This window comes from Protobothrops mucrosquamatus, unplaced genomic scaffold (assembly GCF_001527695.2).
Source record: "Protobothrops mucrosquamatus isolate PMUCROS unplaced genomic scaffold, P.Mucros_1.0 scaffold1557, whole genome shotgun sequence".
Taxonomy (NCBI): Eukaryota; Metazoa; Chordata; class Lepidosauria; order Squamata; family Viperidae; genus Protobothrops; species Protobothrops mucrosquamatus.
This window is the reverse complement of record NW_015387726.1, coordinates 66,670-88,465: the sequence shown is the minus strand read 5'-3', so window position 1 is coordinate 88,465 and position 21,796 is coordinate 66,670. Positions and strand designations below refer to the sequence as shown.

General features: G+C 36.9%; 1 protein-coding gene across 1 annotated transcript in view; it reads right to left on the bottom strand.

Moving 5' to 3' along the window:
- The window catches only part of LOC107293267 (ephrin type-B receptor 1), a 59,651-nt gene that overhangs the window by 24,645 nt on the left and 13,210 nt on the right, over positions 1 to 21,796 (bottom strand). The window contains exons 3-5 of the mRNA XM_029285353.1: positions 9,375 to 9,556; positions 7,163 to 7,325; positions 67 to 175 (exon numbers count right to left, since the gene is read on the bottom strand). Of these exons, the coding sequence (XP_029141186.1) occupies positions 67 to 175; positions 7,163 to 7,325; positions 9,375 to 9,556 (454 nt within the window). The remainder of the gene's footprint in view (positions 1 to 66; positions 176 to 7,162; positions 7,326 to 9,374; positions 9,557 to 21,796) is intronic.

Below are 21,796 nucleotides of genomic sequence, written 5' to 3'. Positions count from 1 at the left end.
CTGCTATCACCTCTGGGAAAGTTCACCTTTGGAATGGAAAGAAAAGGCTAATGGGGCAAATAATACCTGCTGCAAACAATTGAAATAGCCACTAAGGAGACAATGAAGACGACCCCTGCTGCGGCAGAGCCAGCAATCAATGGCAGTTGTTCTCTCAGTTCTGACTTGTAGTCATCTGGGGGGGAAAAAATAAGTAGTTTTGTAATTTTCCTGCCTGCTGATATACACCTTCCACAGTTAATAATACATCCTGATTATTTATTGATGAGACTGGTATCCTCCTATTCTTCCAGGACGGCATACACAGGTAATTGCATTTTACCCTACTGTTTGTGAAATGAGATAAGCTAACAAGCAGTGTTTGGTTCAAGACAACCCATGGAGGTGCATGGCAAATCAGGAAATTTAATCGGTGGTTCCCTTTTTAAACCCCAGTATTCACTACCAAAACTATTAGAGTAGATCCTTTCATATCCTGAAAATAATTTTTTAGTTAATGGAACTCAGGTTTGATTGCAACCTCCTCCTCCTTTTCTTCCAACTATATTTAGCATTAACACTAGGAAAACACAACCTGGAGAACAGATTTTACAATTAAGTTAAAGCCTATGGAATTCTTGATGTTCTCTGAGCTTGGTTATTTGCTTGGACATTTAATTAACCAGCTAGGTAACATCATCAGTGCAGTAAGTGTAGAGTTTGCTACCTATTTCTGTATAATAGCTTACTCTATGGAAGTTAAGCTAGTACATATAGTATACTAGCAGGCAGCAACTCTACACTCACTCTACACTCATGATATTACCTAGCTGAGGAATGAAACATCTGTAAACAAACAACCCTCAGAGAGCACCAAGGACTCCATCTTGAGCTACATATATTGTGTTCTAAATTGAAGGCATTGATGGGATTGGAAAGAATGCTTTATAAGTGTTCATTCTATTAATAATATCAATCATATTTTAGATGTCTACCCTTCTGTCTTTTTATCACAAGTACTGATTAATTTCTACATTTTGGCAAACTTTAGTTTGCCATTATATCTGAATTGATGGTTTCTGCTTGCCCTGAAATTCAGGACTGATACTTAATATAAAACTCTAGGAAATAATATCCCTTGTAACATTCTCTGGCTTCTTCAAGAAATTATTCAGATAAAGTATTGTCTACTTGCTCCCACCTTACCTCAATGGACTGGTAGACAATAAATTAATTTGATTAACATTACTGCTTATCTTCTAATAATTCTGGCATGAATACTTAATAGCTTAAACTAAATTCATACAAACAGAAAATTTCACACCTCCTTTTAATTTTCTTATTCTCATTTGAAGCTAATTACTGGTATCTGCTTTATCTCCTGCCTGATGCATTAATTTTGAACAAATTCCCATCTAACAATCAATTATTATTTAATAATACAGTATCCATTCTTGTTAGATTTCAATTAGCTGCTTATGTTTCGGGCAGAATATTCTCTTTGCCTGTCTAATTGTCTAAGTAAAATGGAAATATATTTTACAAACGGCTCATCTCTTCAGTTAGCAATTGATGCACACATGCTTCCCATTTCTTTAGTTAGACATTGCTCAAGGACAGTGGACTCTGTGTTACAGTTAGGCTTATGAAGCAAAACTATGTAAAAGTACTTTAGAGGGGAACCACCTGTGTTATGACATTATGATGTGGGACAATAATATATATTAATTAAAAGGTTAAAACAGGTTTATTCATTTGCTAAAAACTTAAAGAGGCCAATAGAGGTCAATATATACTTGTTTTTTTCCATCAACATACTTTTGAATTATTGTGCAATTAATAGTCACATTAATTATTACATTCGCAAGGACACTGATTATAGTAATGTATTACACTGAGATCCAGTTTTAGAATATTTTTGAAAAGCATCCAGTTCATGATAAAATGTGTAGAATGTGCGGCAATATCTGAATAATCCTACATTTCCTGTGGAATGAATTTAATGTCGTTAAGGATGAATGTAAAAAGAGACTGCCAAAAGTGAAGAAACAGAAGAAAGCAAATTTGATGTCAGAATATAACCATAGAAATTGTCAAGAAGACAAGCCAGAGCCAAGAAAGACAAAAATGTCCCAAAAGAACTTAACAAGAGATTCAGAGAATGTTTTCATGAGGCAAGAACCAATATTACAATAACATCTATAAAGGCATTGAACATGGAAACAGCATAAAAAACAAGAAAGTTTATTGAAAAAATATCTGAACTCAGAGGTTCCAACCTCAAATTGGTATAATGCAGCATTTCCTGACTTTTTTAATTTATTTATTTATTTATTTATTGAATTTATATACCGCCCTATCTCCCTTACGGGACTCAGGGCGGTGAACAGGCGATAATAAAAACCACGATAAATATACACAAATTTCTGTTCTAAAAACAAATTAAATAACAGGCCTGCTCTAAAAATACCCCATTCAAAACCCCCACTAAAACATAATCAAACTATGCCAGGCCGGCCGCACGGAATAGATTTAGAATAGATGCCTGGGATTTAAAAAAATCCAAGGCATATTTCCAACTTTCTTTGTCTCCTGTGGCCTCCACCCTACTCTACATCCATGTCTCATTACCAGATACACACATTAGATAATAATCTGATACATTTTCTGGCATCAACAAGGTCGTATTTGCAGTATAATGCACTTGGCTTTTCTATGACCCCCCTCGACATGTGTCATGCCCCCATCCCATTTCATGTTTTTCATCTGTGTCTTCATTAAAATACCCTAGGTCCCACAGGAGATGATACGGCTGCTGGTTGAGAACTGCAGTACTAATGGATGTCAGTGAACAGATAATAATCAATTCAAAGGAGATCAAAATAAATTTTTGTCTGGTTTGGTCTAGTGGTTAAGGTACCAGGCCAGAAATTGGGAAGACCATGAATTCTGATCTCCTTAGCCATGAAAGCCTGCTGGGTGACCTTGGTCCAGTCTTAGCCCAACTCATCCTCACAGGATTATTGTGGGGAAAATAGGAAGAGGAAGGTTTGTTGGGAGTTATTTAGAGGAAGGTTTGTTGGGAGTTATTTGTAAAAACAAAATGGCAGGACACAAATAAATAATAAATAGAAGTATACTGAAATACAGGTAGTCCTCAACCTATGACCATTGGGTCAGTGACCATTCTAAGTTGCAATGATGCTAAATGAGTTCTGGATTTTTCCGCACCCTGTGGTCATGTGATCAGAATGCCTGGCAATCCATTCACACCTACAATCAGTTGATAAGCACCATGTGATCACATGATTGCCATTTGCAATCTTCCCTGCTGGCTTCCCCAGATAGTAAATGGGGAAGCTGGCAGAGAAGGTCACAAATCACTGGAGTAAGTCTCTCCCACTTATGCACCCCCCTTCTGCTCCATACCACTCACACCATGTCAGTCAGTCACCCCCATGCACACTCCCTGATCTTTCTCACACCTTTGCATACTTTTTCCAGTACATATGGCACCTCTCACACACCCTCCCTCACCTTTCCCAATCCATATGGTAATCCTCTTGCACCCTCCAAACACACACCTCTTGCACACACCCTCCCTGACCTCTTGTGCACCTCTTGAAGCCTCCCTGTGTTGCGCCTCTTGTACATCCTCCCTGACCCTTTCTCACAAAACAGAAATTACGGTCCTATATGCTGTTGTAAATACAGGACTACTTGTACTATACAGTAGAGATGTCAGCATCCAAGATAACTTATAAAATAATTCCTACTTACAGGAACCTCTATTAGGTGACCAGCACTCATTATCAAATTGAAAGGTTACAAGACTAATGACATACCAATGGAAATATGGAAAGAAATAGAAAAAGAATAAATAAAGTAAGAAACTATGCCAGCAAATATGAAGAAAGACACAGATCAGTCTACATAACAAAACCCCACCCAAAAGGGAGACTTAACAGTGTGTGTGCCAACTCTTGTGCAATATCCTTCATTTCACATGCTAATAAAATAATGCTTAGGATCAACAATGCAGATTAAAACCCTACATGAAAAAAGAGGTGCCAGATGCTCAAGCTGGTTTTAGAAAAAGCACAGGAACACAAGGCAATATTGCTGATGTGCACAGGATAATTGAGAAAGCCAAAGAACACCAAAAAGAACTAAATATGCATTTCATTAATTAAGGAAAGCCTTTGATCATATTAAACCATGAAATGTGCTTAGAAAAACGGGGATCCCAGAACATCTCATTTTCCTTGTGAAAAACTTAAATACCAGTCAAGAAGTCACTGTACAGACAGAACATGGAGAAATATATTGACTCCAGAGTGGGAAAAGAATGCAACACGGCTATATAGTCTTCTGTTATTTATTCAGTCTATTTGCTGTGTACATTAAGGAAAGCTAGATTGGATGATTAACTTAGTACTAAAATTGGAGGAAGAAACTTCAATAACTTGAACTATACCAATGCCCCAAAATACAGAGGTTCTGCAAGCTCTCATAATAAAACTCAAGGTACATAATGAAAAAGTGGGACTAACCAACCAGCTAGAACAGACAATGAAGGTATCCAAGTGGTGGATTGCTTTCGCTTTTTAGGATCAACTGTCAACAGTTAGAGAACAAGCGGTTAAGAAATAGGTCACATATTACCACTTGGTACAGCAGCTATGAAGATCTTGGAAAACTATTCAAATGCAGCCATGTATCTATACTAATAGTGATCAGGGCTTTGAAGAATCAGGATAGGATGAATATTGATGCTTTTGAACTTCGATATTGGCAGAGTCTTGATAATATGGTAGACAGTCAAGAAAACAAATGAATGGATCACTGAACAGAATCAACCCAAGGTACTGATGACTAGGCTTAAATTATTCTACTTCAGACGAAGACCAAACTTCTAGAGAAGACTGTAATGCTGGGAAAGATGGAAGGAAAGAAAGAAAAGAAGAGCATGACCAGCAGCAAGATGGATAGACAGACTTGGTTACAGTGGTGATGAGTGCACTATTGGAAAGACCAGGTAAGTGACAGACCATCCTAGATGAAACCTAACTGTGTTGTCACTAACAGTCAACAATGACATGGCAGCACATAATCAACATAGGTTTACAATAAATAAGAACTGAACGCTTGCAGTAGTAGGATAGATTGCAACAAGCAAACAACTTCTTTAGATGCAGATTTTCATACCTGGAATGCTGTCATCACAAAGACTTATTTGACATCTGCTCCAAAATCCTTTCAGCTCCAGGCAAAGAACACCTTCCTCCCCTCTTAGATTTAGGGGAAAATAGTAAGTGAACTTTATTTTTTTAATATTTGATCTTGTAGATTATCATTATTGCTATTTTTATCATGTGGCCATTTTATTGATTTCAATAGCTTATTAAACCTTTTTTTTAAAAAAAAACTATTTAGGGAAGGGCTGGTATGATATATATCTCTGTGTATATGTAATTAAAGCAATTAAAACATCTGCCTATCCCCAATTCAGAAAGCTGTAATGAAGTTTATCAAGATAATTCACAAATCAACTTTTACTTGAATAAGTCTGAGTAAGAATTTTTCTAAAATATTATTTCCTAAGTTAGTAGCTTCTAGGCAGGTAAGTGTGGACGATGAGCATTTTAGTCCATTGTACCTGGAAGATGACATTTAGTGTACAACACATGTCTCTCCTAAGCGTATCAATACATTTCCACTCTCCAGAAATTCTATCCCATAATCTGTTGCTAGGTAACAATAGAAATTTCACAGACTTCCATGGGTAGATAATTGTTTTATTGTAGAGAAAATCTGTCTACTGCAGTTCACAGCAATCTAGAGCTCTCTCTGATATATGTTAGGGCAGAAGTAGTCAACCTTGGCTCTTTTATGACTCGTGGACTTCAACTCCCAGAATTCCTGAGCCAGCTAAGCTGGCTCAGGAATTCTGGGAATTGAAGTCCACGAGTCATAAAAGAGCCAAGGTTGACTACGCCTGTGTTAGGGTTTAAATTCAAGGCTTTTCTTTGTCTTTCTGAATCAACAACATTCCATGGCTTTCTTTAAAACCAGGGAATAATTGCAGCTCTTCAGCTCTTACAGTGTACTACAAAATTTTGTTTTATATTTTGGTGTTTCCAATTACCTTGTAGTCTCTGGAAATGAATTATGTATGCTTAAAGTATGATTTTGGTCACTTTGCAAATAATTATGATTCATTTGAAACATAAGTATCCTATAAAACCTATAAAAATTACTGTATTTCAGAGGTCTATAGGTGCAGGATGAACTGATCAATTGTTGGCTTATTGATCCATCTAAATATTTTCTATTTCCTTCTGTATATTTTCAAAAATGATTTTTCTTACTTATACATTACTAAGACACTATACATATATGGGCCATAAACCTAGAAAGTACCTACTGAGACCTTTAATTCTGACACACAGCATTATTGTGAAATATTCAGTCCCAACATCTTTTAATATTTTTAAAAAGATTTGTATGCATACCTCTCTAATATAAGGGACCTTCTTAGACACTTCCCCTAGTGTTTTTTTTTAAGAGCTCAGCTATTTCCAATTGCTTTTAAAATGCGACGAATCAAATGCAACTAACCCTTAAGCACAAAACATTTTAAAATATACTCCTTTCTTGGGCAGCAGGGCATGGAAAAAGACATGTTATTTGTCCATTTTTAAGAAAATATCTGACAATGACCATCATAAATAAACTCCATGTATTCCTGTACATTTAAGTTCATCCATTCCACACCCTTTAAAATCTGCACTCAACTTTTTTTAAAAAAAATGTTTCTCTGTTCATGCCCAAATCCTTGATAACCTACTATTATGCATTTTGGTGTTCCAACACAGACTTGGTCTTAGCTCTTCCTAAGAAGTGTGTGTTTGTGTGTGTTTGTGTGTGTGTGTGGGAGGGGGGGTTCTTTTAGAGCCAGAAAGACTAGTAAGGAGGAGGAAGAAGAGGAGGAAGAAGTAGAGGAATTTCAGCCAGATTAGCCCTCCAACTGACAATAAATCACACTTTTATGTAAATCACTTGATCTTGCCATGCTAACCCCCACAGAAGGGTTTGAACAGACAAGTTGATTTAATTCAATTGCAATGTGGGAATTTGACAGGGGGTGCAACCAACTTCCCTCAATTTCAAAGGCACTCACCATCTGTCAGAGTTTGGAAGCACATTTTTCCACTGTATTTCCCATAGCCAGCCACAGTCCGAGCCCGCACCTGCACTACATAAACCATCCCAGGCCGGAGGCCATCAATTCGTGCAGTGTTGGTCTGACTTTTGGCCATAGAGGAGTTGTACTCATTGTGGTCCTTCAGTAAAAAACAAATGAAGGAGAAGGTATGAGGGAAGAAGCAACATTATTTGCAGTATCAACTAAGATGTTGGTTAAAAACGTCAATCCCAATTGCCAACTTTTTTCTTGCTTTCCACTTCTTAATGAATAGGATGGAATGAGGATAAGCAGAGGGCTATTTTTTAGCTATCTAAAACAAATTGAAATTGGGTTTTGGGGACATTCTAAAGCTGTAACTTCCATAAATCTTAGCAAATCACATATTTAATGGGAATTGTGACAAGTCCTATGGAGGCTTCCTGATTGGGAAAGCTAAAGATTTCAGCAAGGAAGTTAGGGTTTTACATATTAATATTACTCAAATCCATTTTGATTCTGTCCTTCTGTATTTATGCATTAGTATAAATGAAAATAACTACAAATAATAAGTAATTAATGAGAAAATTGTGGTACTTGTGCAACTTGCAGTGGAGGTGTGCCTACTGTGTAAGTAAATAAGAAATATCTACATGTTTTTCTGCAAAATCAAAATACAACGCAATGGCTTTTAATTCTTAGGTAACAAATTTAATATTCAGCAGATATGTTTATTCTAGCTATTCACTCTTCTAAATGGCCCGAATAAGAGAAACCATAGCTATATTTAAATACTTATCTTCTACACCTGGCATGACTTGACTATGAAAATGATATAGAACAGCTATCACAGTTCAAGCACAAAGCTAAGACATAACAAAACTAGAATCCTTTCTCAAGCTTTTTAGCATACAGATTGGTTTTGGTTACACTTGGCTGAAAATCTTGCTTCTGACTCAAAACTTTGATTTTATCCTCTTTTCAGATTAATTCCTGGATATGGCCTCTCCTATGCTGCAAGGTGAGCAGCAAGGCCTAAAAGTGATTCCAGTTAAATAATTGACATTCACACAGTGATCTGTGCAACAGGTCTATGGAGTAGGAGACTTCCCTCTATAGCTGAATGCATCTGGAAGAAAACAATTTATCCAATTTTTTGTTCATTTTAAGATCATTACATATATATTTTTCTTATGCTCCAACTGCCTTTTTTCTCCTTCTGGACTGTATCATTTCGCCCCATATAGTTGAACATTGAGGTGAGAGGATCTGCTTCAAGTGTGACAAATGCAACCAAGTACAATACTGTGCCCTGTAATATTCCTTCATCTGTCTGGATGATTGTCTAATTCTAAACATCAGGCATGGTTGTCAGGCCTGTACAGTAGCATGGCAGCTGATGCTTGCTTCCTTGGCATTGGATATCATTTACTGTACCCCAGGGCCTCATGGGCAAAACTAGTTCAATCTACAGCCAACTGTGTCGGATTATATCTATCTAGCTCTTACAAGGTAATAAAACAGGAGTCATCTGTAGGATAGCAGGAGCTTACAAGATAGCTTTTAAGAGATAAGTGTAGACATTAAGGAATGTTATACAGTGCACAAAATACTATCCAAGCATCATCAAAATAAGTCCAGGATGCAGAGTGGCATTTCTAGCAAGCTTTTAGTTGTTAGAAACAATCCTTATTCAAGAACACAGGGACTGAAATAAATATACAATGCAGACAAGTAGGAACCAATGGGCAGGCCCCAGCTTCAATTAATTACTGTTGCAAATATTTTTTTGCAGATTGATTTAGTGTAGCTTACGATGGGAATTCCCAATCTACTGGTGTGTATCACAAGGCAAATAACAGGTAAAATTCATTAAACTAGAAAGTCATCATGGAAGATTTGACAAAGAAAGAGCTCATTCACCTATATTAAAAAAAACAAAACCAAGTCAGGTTTATCCCATGAGTTCCTTATTGCTATGTGGAAAAGAGGACACAGTAGGGATAATCTATTTAAAATAAAATAAGAATTTCACAGTGATAGCCAGAATCTTAGGCTGGAGTGAACACAGAAAATCTGCAATCTAATTTTTGGATTAAATCAAAACCAGGCATTCCATGATATGTTAAAAATAGCTGGCAGTTTCAATTCCATCTTTTCCCATTACCAGCCCAGCCAATTCCCTTCTCTGAAATGCATTCAAGCTTACGGTAGCTGGTCTTGAGCCCATGGCGCTGCTAATCTCAGGGATGCAGATCCGGCTCAGCTTCTCATAATAACGGATTTCATAGTCCAGGATGATGCCATTGGGCTGTTCTGGCTGAGGCCATGACAGTGTGATGCTCCTCATGGTGGCACTTACCTGGTGCATAATAGGAACTGTGGAAGGTGCTATGGAGAAAGGAGGGAATAGGAATTGCAAGAAAAGTGAAACAGGGGGAGGGTAGTGAGATACTCTGAAGGAATAAAAGTAAAACATCGGGATGAGGACAAGGAGAGGAGGTCAGTAAGAATGGAGGAGGAGGAGGAGGCATGTAACACAACATAATGAACTTCAATACAATAGTAAAACAAAGTATTTCATGACATAAAGAGAAAAATTAACACAGGGATTAACATCCTTTGTTATTCCTGCTAGCTTTCTGTGTTGGAAATGACTCTGGGCATAATGTTTCAGAAAAGGGTACACAGAAATAAATGAATTGATGAAAGCAAGTTATTATTGCCAAGGAACCTCAAGACTTCATACAAAACTGTGCTAGCTCCACTAAAATTAACAGGAGCAGCATAAAAATAAGTAGCAATAGATTTCAATGATATTTTGACGGGAAGTTTTCAATAAAATGTACCCTTAAAACATGAATTCCATGGCAGGCTACTTTGAAGTCCTATATAAATATATCAATATAATTTTGTATATTCACGAGGCCTCATGTAAGGTTTATCTCAATTTTCCTTTCAGAACTGAACTCTAACTGCCCTTTCACCCGTCATCTTCCCTGTATGCATGTTTCCCTGCCTATATTTTTATATTCTCCATTTCTTCAGCAATAGCCAAATATCTCTTCCTCTGCTTTTCTTCCATTTTTTTCCAATGGCTGACCTATGACTCTTAACATCTTTCATTCACACTCTTTACTTCAAATAGTTACCTCCTCCAAGATTTCTTTTCCATCCCTTCTAGTCACTTTTTTCTTTGTATTTTTTTCTGTTTACTGCCTCTTCCATAATCTTCTTGTCAAAGGCTTCTTTATTTTGTATGCCTTTTCTCTCTCAGCTTAGATTCCATTCTTCTTTCTCTGGGTGCCAGTTCTTGACCCAGTATGGTTTGGCTACTAGTGTTGGACTGGGACTTCCCAGCTTCCCATCAAATCTCAGCCATAGGATTCACTAGGTCTTTGGGGGGGGGGTAGGTGTCAGTCATTGTTTCATGCCTAACCTACCTTCCAACATTGTTTGTGTATAAAATTAAATGAAGACACCCATGCCAATCGCTTGAGAGAGAATAAAAGTTAAGCTGTGCTGTCATTAGGGATAGTCATATCTCCTATATTACAGATATGTGCCATTTCCACTTCCTTATTTGGGTATCCTTCAGATTCATGATCTTCAATTCATATTTTTTCTAGTCAGAAAGGAGAACTGCTAGAAATCCCAAGAGCTGAAACTTGTTCTATTTGAAAATTTCAGGCATAGTGCCTGATTATCTGAGTGATTATGTCCAGTCATTTCTGCTCATCCAATATATTTACATCTAATGGGTGTATTCCAAGTCAATTAATTTTTCATTACGGTCACAGACCAGAATAAAAACTAAAACATTAAAATAAATAAAACAAAACAGAACAAGACATAATAGTATATTACAGTTAGTGGTGTGATCTTCAATGGATGGTCAAAGTCTGCCTAATTTTACAGACACTATAGCAGAATTCATCTATGTTCAAAGAACATTGTGCTAATCCAACAATAACAGCTCCACATAAAAGAGATCAGAATTTCCCAGGTATTGTACCAGTAATGAGTTATAAAATGAGTCCGTGGATCCTTATAGAGAATATAATGTAACAGGACATGAGCTGTACTTTCAATAGCCCCTGTCCATAGGGGGACTCCAGGTTCCTTCTATTTAAACATTGACATCTTATGGGACTGAAGAAGACAGCCTACTCTGTCACTGCCCTTATCCTCTGCAATAGTATTTCTCCAAAGATATAGATGGTGCCCATTCTCCTGGGGTACTGGAAGACCCTCAAGAGCTGGCTCTATACCCAGGCTTGTTCCCATACTTAGGAACTCTACACAACTAGGATCCTCAACCATGGGAAAGCCTGTAAACACACAATCTTTATGCAGAGTTTAACATCTATCTAACAACCTCATACTCCCCTCTTATAGCAAATCGAATTATAGAGACTTTGAAGCCCACTTTTCAGTAGCACTGTTTAGAAAATATGGTCCTTAAGTCTGGAATTGCAATTTGATGCTACTGTTTAAATAATGTATTTTTCTACTAGTTTACATATTTATATTATTTTACACTGGTATATTTTTATCCTTTACTTCTATAATAATTTGAGGTATCATGAGTGGGTATATTATTTGTAATGTGTTATTATAAATTATTTTAATATGTTGTGATCTCCTTGGGAGGAATAACCCTGATTTGGAATATCAAAGTAATATTTTTATTTTTTATTTTATGGTATAGAAAACATTCACTCCAAAGCAAGTGACCTTTGTGAATTTGGTGAGTCGTTGAAATGATTCATATAGTACAGCAGTGACCTGTAGACTTCAACTCCCAGAATTCATCAGCTTACATGGCTGGTACAGGAATTCTGGGAATTGAAGTGCACAAGATCATAAAGGGGGCATAGTTTCCCACCCCTGCTTTAGTATATACCATTTGATATTTCACCCCTTATATGTTGGTTTGAGATATAAAATGAACTATGCTGTTGGAAAAGACATAAGGGAATGATGTAGCATCGTTGCTATATTGCATGTAGCTTCTGTATGAACTGTTGAAGCTTTTTAAAGAGGGGTCTTAAAACAAAGACAATTCTCCCCTCCCCATCCTCGGAAATGCAAAAGCCTGGAAAAACAAGGGCTGCTTCAGTGAATAATCAAAAAGTTCATAACACTTACTCCAATCATTTGGAAAACAAGGACATCTCGGTTTGCACAATTTTAACCCTATTAGTTCAGGAAAGAAATCAAAAAAGCAACTGACATGACAAGGAAATTGGATCCCATCACTAGGGTCTTTTCGTTTGGGAAAAGACTACTGAAGTAGTGCTGAAGTTGATAAAGTCATGCATGCAATACATTATATGGGCAGACAATGCTTTCAAGAAAGCAAAGACAGGTCTATGACCCATAATTAATCTTACTGATTAATTTTGAAATATACACATCTGAGGCACTGTACTTTTGAATACCATTTTCTGTGCAACAGGAAACAAAATGGACTATTGCTTTCAGTTATTGATGAGGGTAGGAAGTATCTTTCTGCTTAGGATGCTTGATAAAATAAAGTACGGCTTAACATCACAGTTCATAATGTTTTTATAACAGTGGGAAGTTAATGTAGGCATCATTGCAGAACTGGTGTCTCCATGGCAGTGTTTTACTTTCCCACCTCCCTGCGTTTTCGTCTCCAGTCCTCAAATCTAACCTTCCCCTTTCTGCTTTTGCCTAGACTTCCAAAGGAGAAGGTTCCTTTTTTTTAAAAAAAAAAAAATGAAAATTAAAAATTGCAGTATGCAATGTTATCCACTTGGAAGCAGAAGAAAGATCGTTTTATAAAATAAAAATCTTTTCATTCCATTCTCCTATTGTAATTTAAAGTACTAGTTTTAGCCAGCAAAACCTTCTATGACTTGGTGTTGAGTATGTTACAAAACCACATCTCTCCAATGGAACTGACCCATTTTGATCATGCTGAAAAAAACATGTTTGGGATATCAGCTTGAAGGTGTTTTTATGTAATCAGGCCAGCTCTCTGGAATGTCCTAGTGTGGAAAGTTTGAGTAGCCTCAACTTTAGCTACTTTCCAGGGGCAGCAGAAAATAAAGAATCCAGAGCCTGCCTGGGGATTGACAGCAAATGCTGTGTCAAGTTATATAGCTATATTTTTATTATTTATTGCTTTACTACTTGTTATGAGTCACTGAGAATCTTTTTATGATTATGATGGAATATGAATGCAATAAATCTATCTATCTATCTATCTATCTATCTATCTATCTATCTATCTATCTATCTATCTATCTATCTATCTACCTACCTACCTACCTACCTACCTACCTACCTACCTACCTACCTATCTAGTCACAAAAGAAAGAAAACTTGTTTGCTGGTATTTCCTTCCCAATGCAGAGGCCAGAATCTGGAGATTTTACCTTAAGTGCACCAGTGGTGGATAGGAAGCAGCAGCATGAGAATGAGAAAGGTATTTTTGTGGTTGTGGCAAGGTTCCACACATCCTAGCACTTATATATTGAATCAGCCCATTGTTATAGCTGTATTAACATTTATACAATGATTAGCAGTGTTTCTCCAAAAATTCAGATGGGAAATCTTATCCTATCCTGTGAGGGATGCCAGGAATTGATCATGGGATATTCTGCACATAAAACTTCAGACATTTCTGTGAAAAGAGAAGAATGTGATTTACCCCCTTTGCAAATGTTAGGGTTTATTTTTGGAGAACCCTGTTTTTGGGAGAACAAGAGATTTGATACTATGTTGATAAGACTAAAGCTTATAATAGAATAACAGAGTTGTACGGGACCTTGGAAGTCTTCTAATCCAACCCTCTGTTCAGGCAGGAAACACTATACCATTTCAGACAAATGGTTGTCCAGTCTCTTCTTAAAAACCTCCAGTGTTGGAGCGTTGACAACTCTGGGGGCAAGTTGTTTCACTGATTAATTGTTCTGTCTCCCTAGTTCAGACATGTCAAACTCACGATGTCATGTGATGTCGCGTAATGTATTGGAACTTTTTCCCCATTGCTGGCAATGGGGTGGGCGCAGTTCCGTTGTCACGCATCCGGCCCGCAGGCCGGCAGTTTGACACCACTGTCCCAGTTCTAGGTTGCTTCTCTCCTTAATTTCCATCCATTGCTTCTTGTCCTGCCTTCAGGTGTTTTGGAGAATAGGTAGACTCCCTCTTCTCTGTGGCAACCCCTGAGATATTGGAATGCTGCTATCATGTCCCCCCTCATCCTTCTTTTCATTAAACTAGACATACCCAATTCCAGCAATTGTTCTTTGTATGTTTTAGTCCCCTAATCAGAGTCTCCAACATCTTTTTTACATTGTGGCGACCAAAGCTGGATGCAGAATTCCAAGTGTGGTCTTACCAAGGCATTATAAAGTGGTATTAACACTTCACATGATCTTGATTTTATTCCTCTGTTAATGCAATTTAGGACTACATTGGCAGCTGCAGCACACTGCTGGCTCATATTTAAGTGATTTTCCACTAGGACTCCAAGATCCCTCTCACAGTTACTACTATTGAGCCAGGTACCACCTATATTATACCTGTGCATTTGGAATTTTTTGCCTAAATGTAGAACCTTACTTTTTTCACCACTGAATTTCATTTTATTAGATAGCATGCAATGTTCAAGACTGTCAAGATCCTTTTGTATCTTAAACCTATCTTCTAGAGTGTTGGCTATTCCTGCCAGCTTGGTGTCATCTGCAAATTTGATGAGTTCCTCATCTATCCCCTCACTTGTCAGGTAGTGGTGGAAAAGTAATCTATGTGGACAAAAAAGTTTTTATGTTTCTGAGACAGATTCCTGGAAAATCACTGACTTCATCTCTGAATCTGCCTACTGCACTTTTTTTTTTTAATCCCTGCTGGGGATGGCAATCCAGAAAGAATCGAGGCAATATCACTTGTGCTTCATTAAACAAGTTAATTTCCTGCCTGATCCCCCTGAGAAATCAAACTGTCTCGTTTTAAAAGCCCACTGAAGCATGTGGTAAGGGCTCTGTTGGGATGAATTCACAAAGCCTTCTAAATGATTTTCCCCATGTATGCTTCTGAAACCCACTGTCCCTTAGGTCCCTGGTGAGCGGTGATGCTCTTTGGTGAATAGAGCAGGGTTAGTTACTGATAATTGGCCATTTTATCCTGACATACTGTAAGGCTTTTACACAAGTGATGATTCTAATGTGCTCTTCTTTTCATTCTGCTTACAAATCACTATGTTAAATAGATTTCTAAGATTCATAATCAATTCGTTGTGAGTTAGACCAATCCCTGTAATCATGGTGTATGTAAGCTATCTGAAAAAGGATACTAAATATTGCGCTGTTTGTTTCTTTTTGGAAATATCTTTCTCTTTAATTTTAAAGCTGTCCCTATATTCATAAAGCAGTGAAATTCAAAATTTGAAAAATATGGTATTATGCATGTGCGCATGTGTGCGTGCCCATACACACACACAAACAAAACTAAAATTTGCTGGTGAAATATGAACTAAATATGAACCAACTCCTTCAAACATGAGAGCTAGTTCAGTGGAAAAGATAAATGGTTTGGCACTAAAATGTCTTTGCAATCAAATATGTAAGTTGTAATAGGTATTTTCTAATGCTGAAAGATTACAACATAATGGTATCTCAAAATACATGATGCATAACATAACCTGAAACCTAAGAAAACACATCCTTTATAAGAGGATGGCTTCCAGCTTTGAAACTGGGGAGCTTACTTGTTGTAAATGGGAGGGTGCTGCCTAAGAAAGAACATGTCCTGCATGAGCATTTCAGTCAGCATAATTAAAGTCCTTACTCAACTCTAAGTGGGAAGGTTTTATAAATAACTATATGTGTAATAGGTTATTAATGCCAGTTAAAGATTTTTATGCTGACCACTTGTTAGTGTATAACATAATACGTAACACAAACTAAGCCTATGCACTACAAATTATACAGGAAAACATTCATCTGATTGTTTATATTTACCCAAATCTTACTTTGTGCTGTTATAGTAGTTCTGTTTTGGAAGAGGCAGCTCTTGTGTATTCAGGAATTCACTGAGTGGGGTGACTGCTTATTTTTTCTAGTGGGTGATGTTGACAGTCCAGCCCTGCCTTTGTTTGCACAGCACATTTAATCCTGGGTTTTTAATTTTTTTTTAATCTTCCCACAACCATTCAGAGAAGATGATAATTTTCCAAAATTAAACACTTAGCTTGATTGCTGTTTTGTTAATTGCCACATTCACAACCCCCCCTGGTGTTCCTGCCTATTTAATATGGATAATGCTGCAAAGATGATCAACATCAAATTGGTACGCAGGTGGATGGGCAGCAATACTGAGGCTTCCCCATCCTTGCTTATTCAGATGGATTGCTTTGTATTATTGTACGAAGGAAAGAATTATTCTGAAATAGAAATCCTTTCCAAAAATCACACAGACAAACAAGAAGCACAGGAATCAGAATCAAGAAACGTCTTATTGCATTAAGAGTATATGCAACAAATTGTGCAACAAGGAGTTGATGGAATATTTTAGAAAGTGCTGCCAATCTTTCTATAATAATACAATAGTATTACCATAGTCAATTTACTTAACACAGAAATTTTGAGATTAAAGAATTAATCAAACTTGACAGTCTCACCTTTAACCTATGATTTGATGCAGTCATTAACACAAAAATCTTGATTTCAAAAAGGATTTTATTAGGATATAAACACAGCAGATATCTTGAGTTGTCTTTGTTTCTAATTCCTGGTTTCTATACAAGAACATTGTTGAAGTGACCTTCATTTATCCTATACAGCATCACTTTTTTAAATGAGAAGTGTAAAGTTTAGAGTTTAACAAAATGTGAGGTCTGAGCTGTCATATAGCCAAAGAAGCCTGGCGTTGGTTAAATTATTTTGTTAGGTTGCTGATAAACCAAGAAACCCAAAAATCTGTTTGGCAAGTAGGGATGGGAAGAGAGCCAGATTAAAATTGAAAAAAATGGATAGAAGTCTCAGTTATAAACACACTCTCCTCTTTTTGCTATATATCCACTTTTTTTCTCTCCAAGACATGATATCAGCCATTCTGTTGTAAAAGGCAGCTATGACAATCAAGCCATACAAAAATGTCATGTCTACTTTACAAAAAGAAAACAAAGCCTGCCACAGCTATCTCAGTTTTGTGGTCAAAAACTTGCAACAGGTATGTACTAAGTTTTGTAAGATTGTACATCTAAAGACATGTCATCTGAGAGGCTACTAAATTTGACAGACATTTTGTTACATCAGCAAAATGACAGATATACCACTATTAAGAAAAATATACTTGTGGGATTTCTCAAATATATTTATCATCATAACAGATCTGTTGGTAAAAATTTATCAGGCAAATTAATTCAAAACAATTGAAATGTAAATAGCATCAGAATGTCTTACAGAAATATCATGGGGGAAGCTATATCCCATAATATTCCAGGTCAGAATTTTTTGTTCTACTTTCTTCAGAAAAAAGACCATCTAAAAACAGTAATCTCTGTCTTAGACAGAGCATAATACATAAAATCATTGAAAGTTTGTTTATAACCAATTCACATGTGTACAACTCTTACATAAGGAGATTATGACATGCTAAACACATTCTGATAAGACAGACTAACAAACTACATTATGGATTACTGCAGAGGTAAGCAGCCTTTTTTGTGGATAAAGGTAACATAACAGTTTAAGAGTGTTGAGGGCCACAAATTTGAGTGAATTATCTGATGTCAAACATGGGTGGAGAGTTGTTTTTTTTTAAAATGTGGTATGTCAGTTTTGAACTTTCACAGCATTTATCTATGTTTCAGCCCAAAGTGGTGGAACATTCAGCTGTGACCAAGAGAGGTGCCAAGGACCAGAAGAAGGTATTTGTGCATAGCTTTGAGCCTACAAGTTGATCTCCTATGATTTAGCACAATGTGTTTGTCCTTGTCTACAAGTTGCAGCATAAGGCATGGAACTGTATCTCTCTCAGTCAAGGGGAAGATTCAGATGAAAATGTGAGGTAAACAGTATGGTCTCATACCTGGAGCTCAAAAACATTGATAATATTTATTTCCTAATACAAACAAGGTGCCTTATTTTAAAGATTCCCAGACACAAACATCTAACTGTAAACTGACAACTGGAAGGTCAACTCCAGAATTCAACTAACCAGAATAATCAAATTAATGGAGAGTGAAAACTGAAATATATCATGTATTCCATGTCTTTAAATGTCTACTATATTAACAGGTTATGCAGGTTACTACTCTTTCTCTTGGTTATATGAAGGGAATTGGTGAATAGATAACTGCTACAGCAAGCAGGAGTTAAGTAGCTGCAGTAGGATGTTCAGGAGACTACAGGAATGCACAGATTGGTATATGAACTCCTGAAATTTCCTGATTATGTGTTAATCCATAAAACTACTCCTGATAAACATCCTGTGATAAAAAATAGTTAATTACTCTATAGGCATTCTTCTATATCCTACTTTTTTGGAAGAAATATAACTTCTATCAGAAGACAGTTTTTAAAGTTCAAATGGTTGAAATTTGAAATAAAATAGGTATGTCTGTTGCAAAATGAAAAGGAAGGTTTATCTGAGATATTTTTATACATCATGGCTTAGGACTCTGAATCTGAAAAAGCTGCTCCAGATGAACCAGTCAAACATCACCAGATCCATCCATATGTGAAATATTCAAATTGACTATTTTATTTGTTTTACCTATAGTACAGAAATCTCCCCAGACTGCTTGCCTTGCCTTGGGAACTAACAGATAAGATTCCATGGAACTGATCAGGCTTAAATCTCTTGTAGCTGTGCAATGACTCAACACTAGTTCCCTGCTTGATTCCTCCTCCTTGCCTAGCTGGGCATTTCCCAACACAATTTAGAAAACATCAAGGCTCCTCGATGGAGGCTCCTCAAACAGAGGCAGCATCAGAATAACTGGAGCAGATGGTGATATAAGGCATTGAAACACATAACTCCATAAGTAGAGTCCAAGTGTTTCAAGCACTTGAAAGTAAAGCAAAGGCATTCAATGAAGCAGACTTCATTGATTGCCTTCAAAGACTGCCTTAATGAAAAACAACTGGCTGCAGCCTTATTTAAGAAGCAGATCTGATCCTGAAACTATGAACTTTGGAGTAATCTTGCTTGCCTCTCTGAACTTCAGATTGAATCTTGACTACTCTTCTGTCTGTTCCTGTAGAAAGTGAAACTATTCAGGCAAGCCTTATCTTCAGAGAGTCTGATTTATGTTCCTTTGCTTGTCTTTTCAGCCTTGAGTAAATTGCTTACCATTACCTAGCAATTCTGTGTGCATATGTGTGTTTGAAACTTGAAACAGAACAGTATAGAAGCCATGTGGCTGATATACAATTGGCCTACAGCAGCTGAAAAAGGAATAATGACATCTACTGCATGCCTGCAAGCTTGTTCACATAGGAAATTAGGGTGTACATTTGAGAAAAGGCCCAGTTAGCAACATTTCATAAAACAATAGCCTAGCAGGCAAATGGATAAAATTGACAGTGGTGCAGAAGACCTCAACTCCATTTAGAGAGTCCTTCAGGCCTATCACTTCAGTAAAAGCTGAAGAACTGAAGAGAGCCCTGCAGATACAATCAATTAAATAGGAATGTATTGGATGGAGAATTTTATGGAAGGCAAAAGGGACAGATGGAGAGATAACTGTTTCCAAGAAATGAAAAGAAATATATGGGTAAATGAGTAGACAGATGGCTAAGCTGAGGATATAGGTCAATTCTTACGAACCTGAGAAAAGCATTCAAGTTTGTTTCTGTTAAAAATGCTTAATTAGATTAATTAAAGAGAAGAGAACTGACATAAATACTTTTTGAGCATGAACTCAGAACATGCAATTTTCTCCATCATTTGTCCTTATTTAAAGTCTGTTCCCCGTTTCTTTCCTTCAAGAATTTAATAAAGACTATGCAGACTATAAATGTATGCCATGATATGTAAAGATACAGCTGCCTGTAATACACTTTTCTGTTACTTCTTGCATAAGCAGTACAGCTTGCAGTTAGAAATATGCTGCATTTTCCAGATTAACAAAAAAAAAAAATGAGGACAGCAAATCAAAACGTTAGGCATCAATGTGTGAGTCAATGTCAAACCTGCGCTATGTAGTCCATTCTCTGCATTCCTATAGCTCTCACTTTAAATCCCTGTAGCACCCAGCACACCATTTCTACTTGCTTAAAAAGTGCTGAATGCTAATGCTTCATTTCTAATTGCCAAATATGTGCTCCATCTTTGAGGCCTTTTAAACACTGTGTACATATACTTAATATGCCAAAATCCATTGCACTTTATCTGGATAATTGCAGAGAAAGCCAGATACAATACAAATATATCAACTTTTAATAATCACAGCTTTGTGACAGGAATAATCAGGAAGAAAAGAGCAAATGGACAAATGGGAAGCAGGGAGACTGGCTGACAGGAACAAAAAAAAGAGCAAAACACATACCACCTAAAAACAATGGGTCTATACAAAAAGAGGAAGGGCAGACATTTGGAGATTGCTCTATGGGTTGCAAGTTTAGCCAACCAAAGAATGGTGATTACCTGAGGCTGGTGAATAGAGCAATAGAAGATGACCAGGCAAAGTGAAAAGGAAGCAGAAAGGAAGGACAAAAGAGCACCACTGCCAAGAATTACACTTCTGCTTAGATCTCAGTTGTATCTTTGGTGCCCAATTCAGTCTGACATGTTGAGCTGACAAAGTTCTTACTTCTGGGAGACAGAATACTCAAATATTGATACCAAGACTTTTTTAATTCTTGTGGTTGTTGGGGTGGCCTTAATAAAAGCTTCCAATTTCATATATATCACATAAAATTTTCATCCTCTTGTTATAGCCAAACCAAAACAGATTGTTGTCTGTTGTCATATTCTATAGTTAATTCTTCTCTTCATTAAGTTTTTGACCAGAGTCACTACCTGTCAGCTTTTCCACCCCACCTTCTTTTTAGTCTTATATAAAAAATACATGTACAGACATTACAGATCCAACAGCATCAGGATACCTCCCCCCACACACTCCATTTCTCTCCTAAGGAAGAGTCAGTGATTCAGTCATCCACAATTATCTTTAGTTAAAAAACAATCGATGGAGAAAACAAGACAAAGTCCAACAGAAATTCTGGTTCTTTCTATAGGTTGCTGTGGTTTTATTTTTGCTGCTAAGAATGCTAATTGTACAGCTATTATTCAGTTGTTATGTAGCTCCAGATGTTTTCCTTCCAGATCATGTTTCTAGTGTGACTACCTCAGAAACCAATTTTGTTTTTGTTCTTTAGGAACAAAAGTTCTTCCACCAGCTAAAGACTGTGAGTACTGAGTGCCACCATGTGAGCAATCCAAGAAACTATGAGATGAGCATATGGATTTTAATGGCCTGACATGGCTGTTGTTCTACTCGCATGCTGCTCGAGAGTTGCACTTATTTTAGCAGCTGCAGAATCCAACCTCAATTTGCCCCAGATTAATATATGGGAATATTATTGGTAATTAAAAACACTAAAAATTTAGTTACCTGCCTGATGCACATTGCAGCATTGCTGTTGCTTA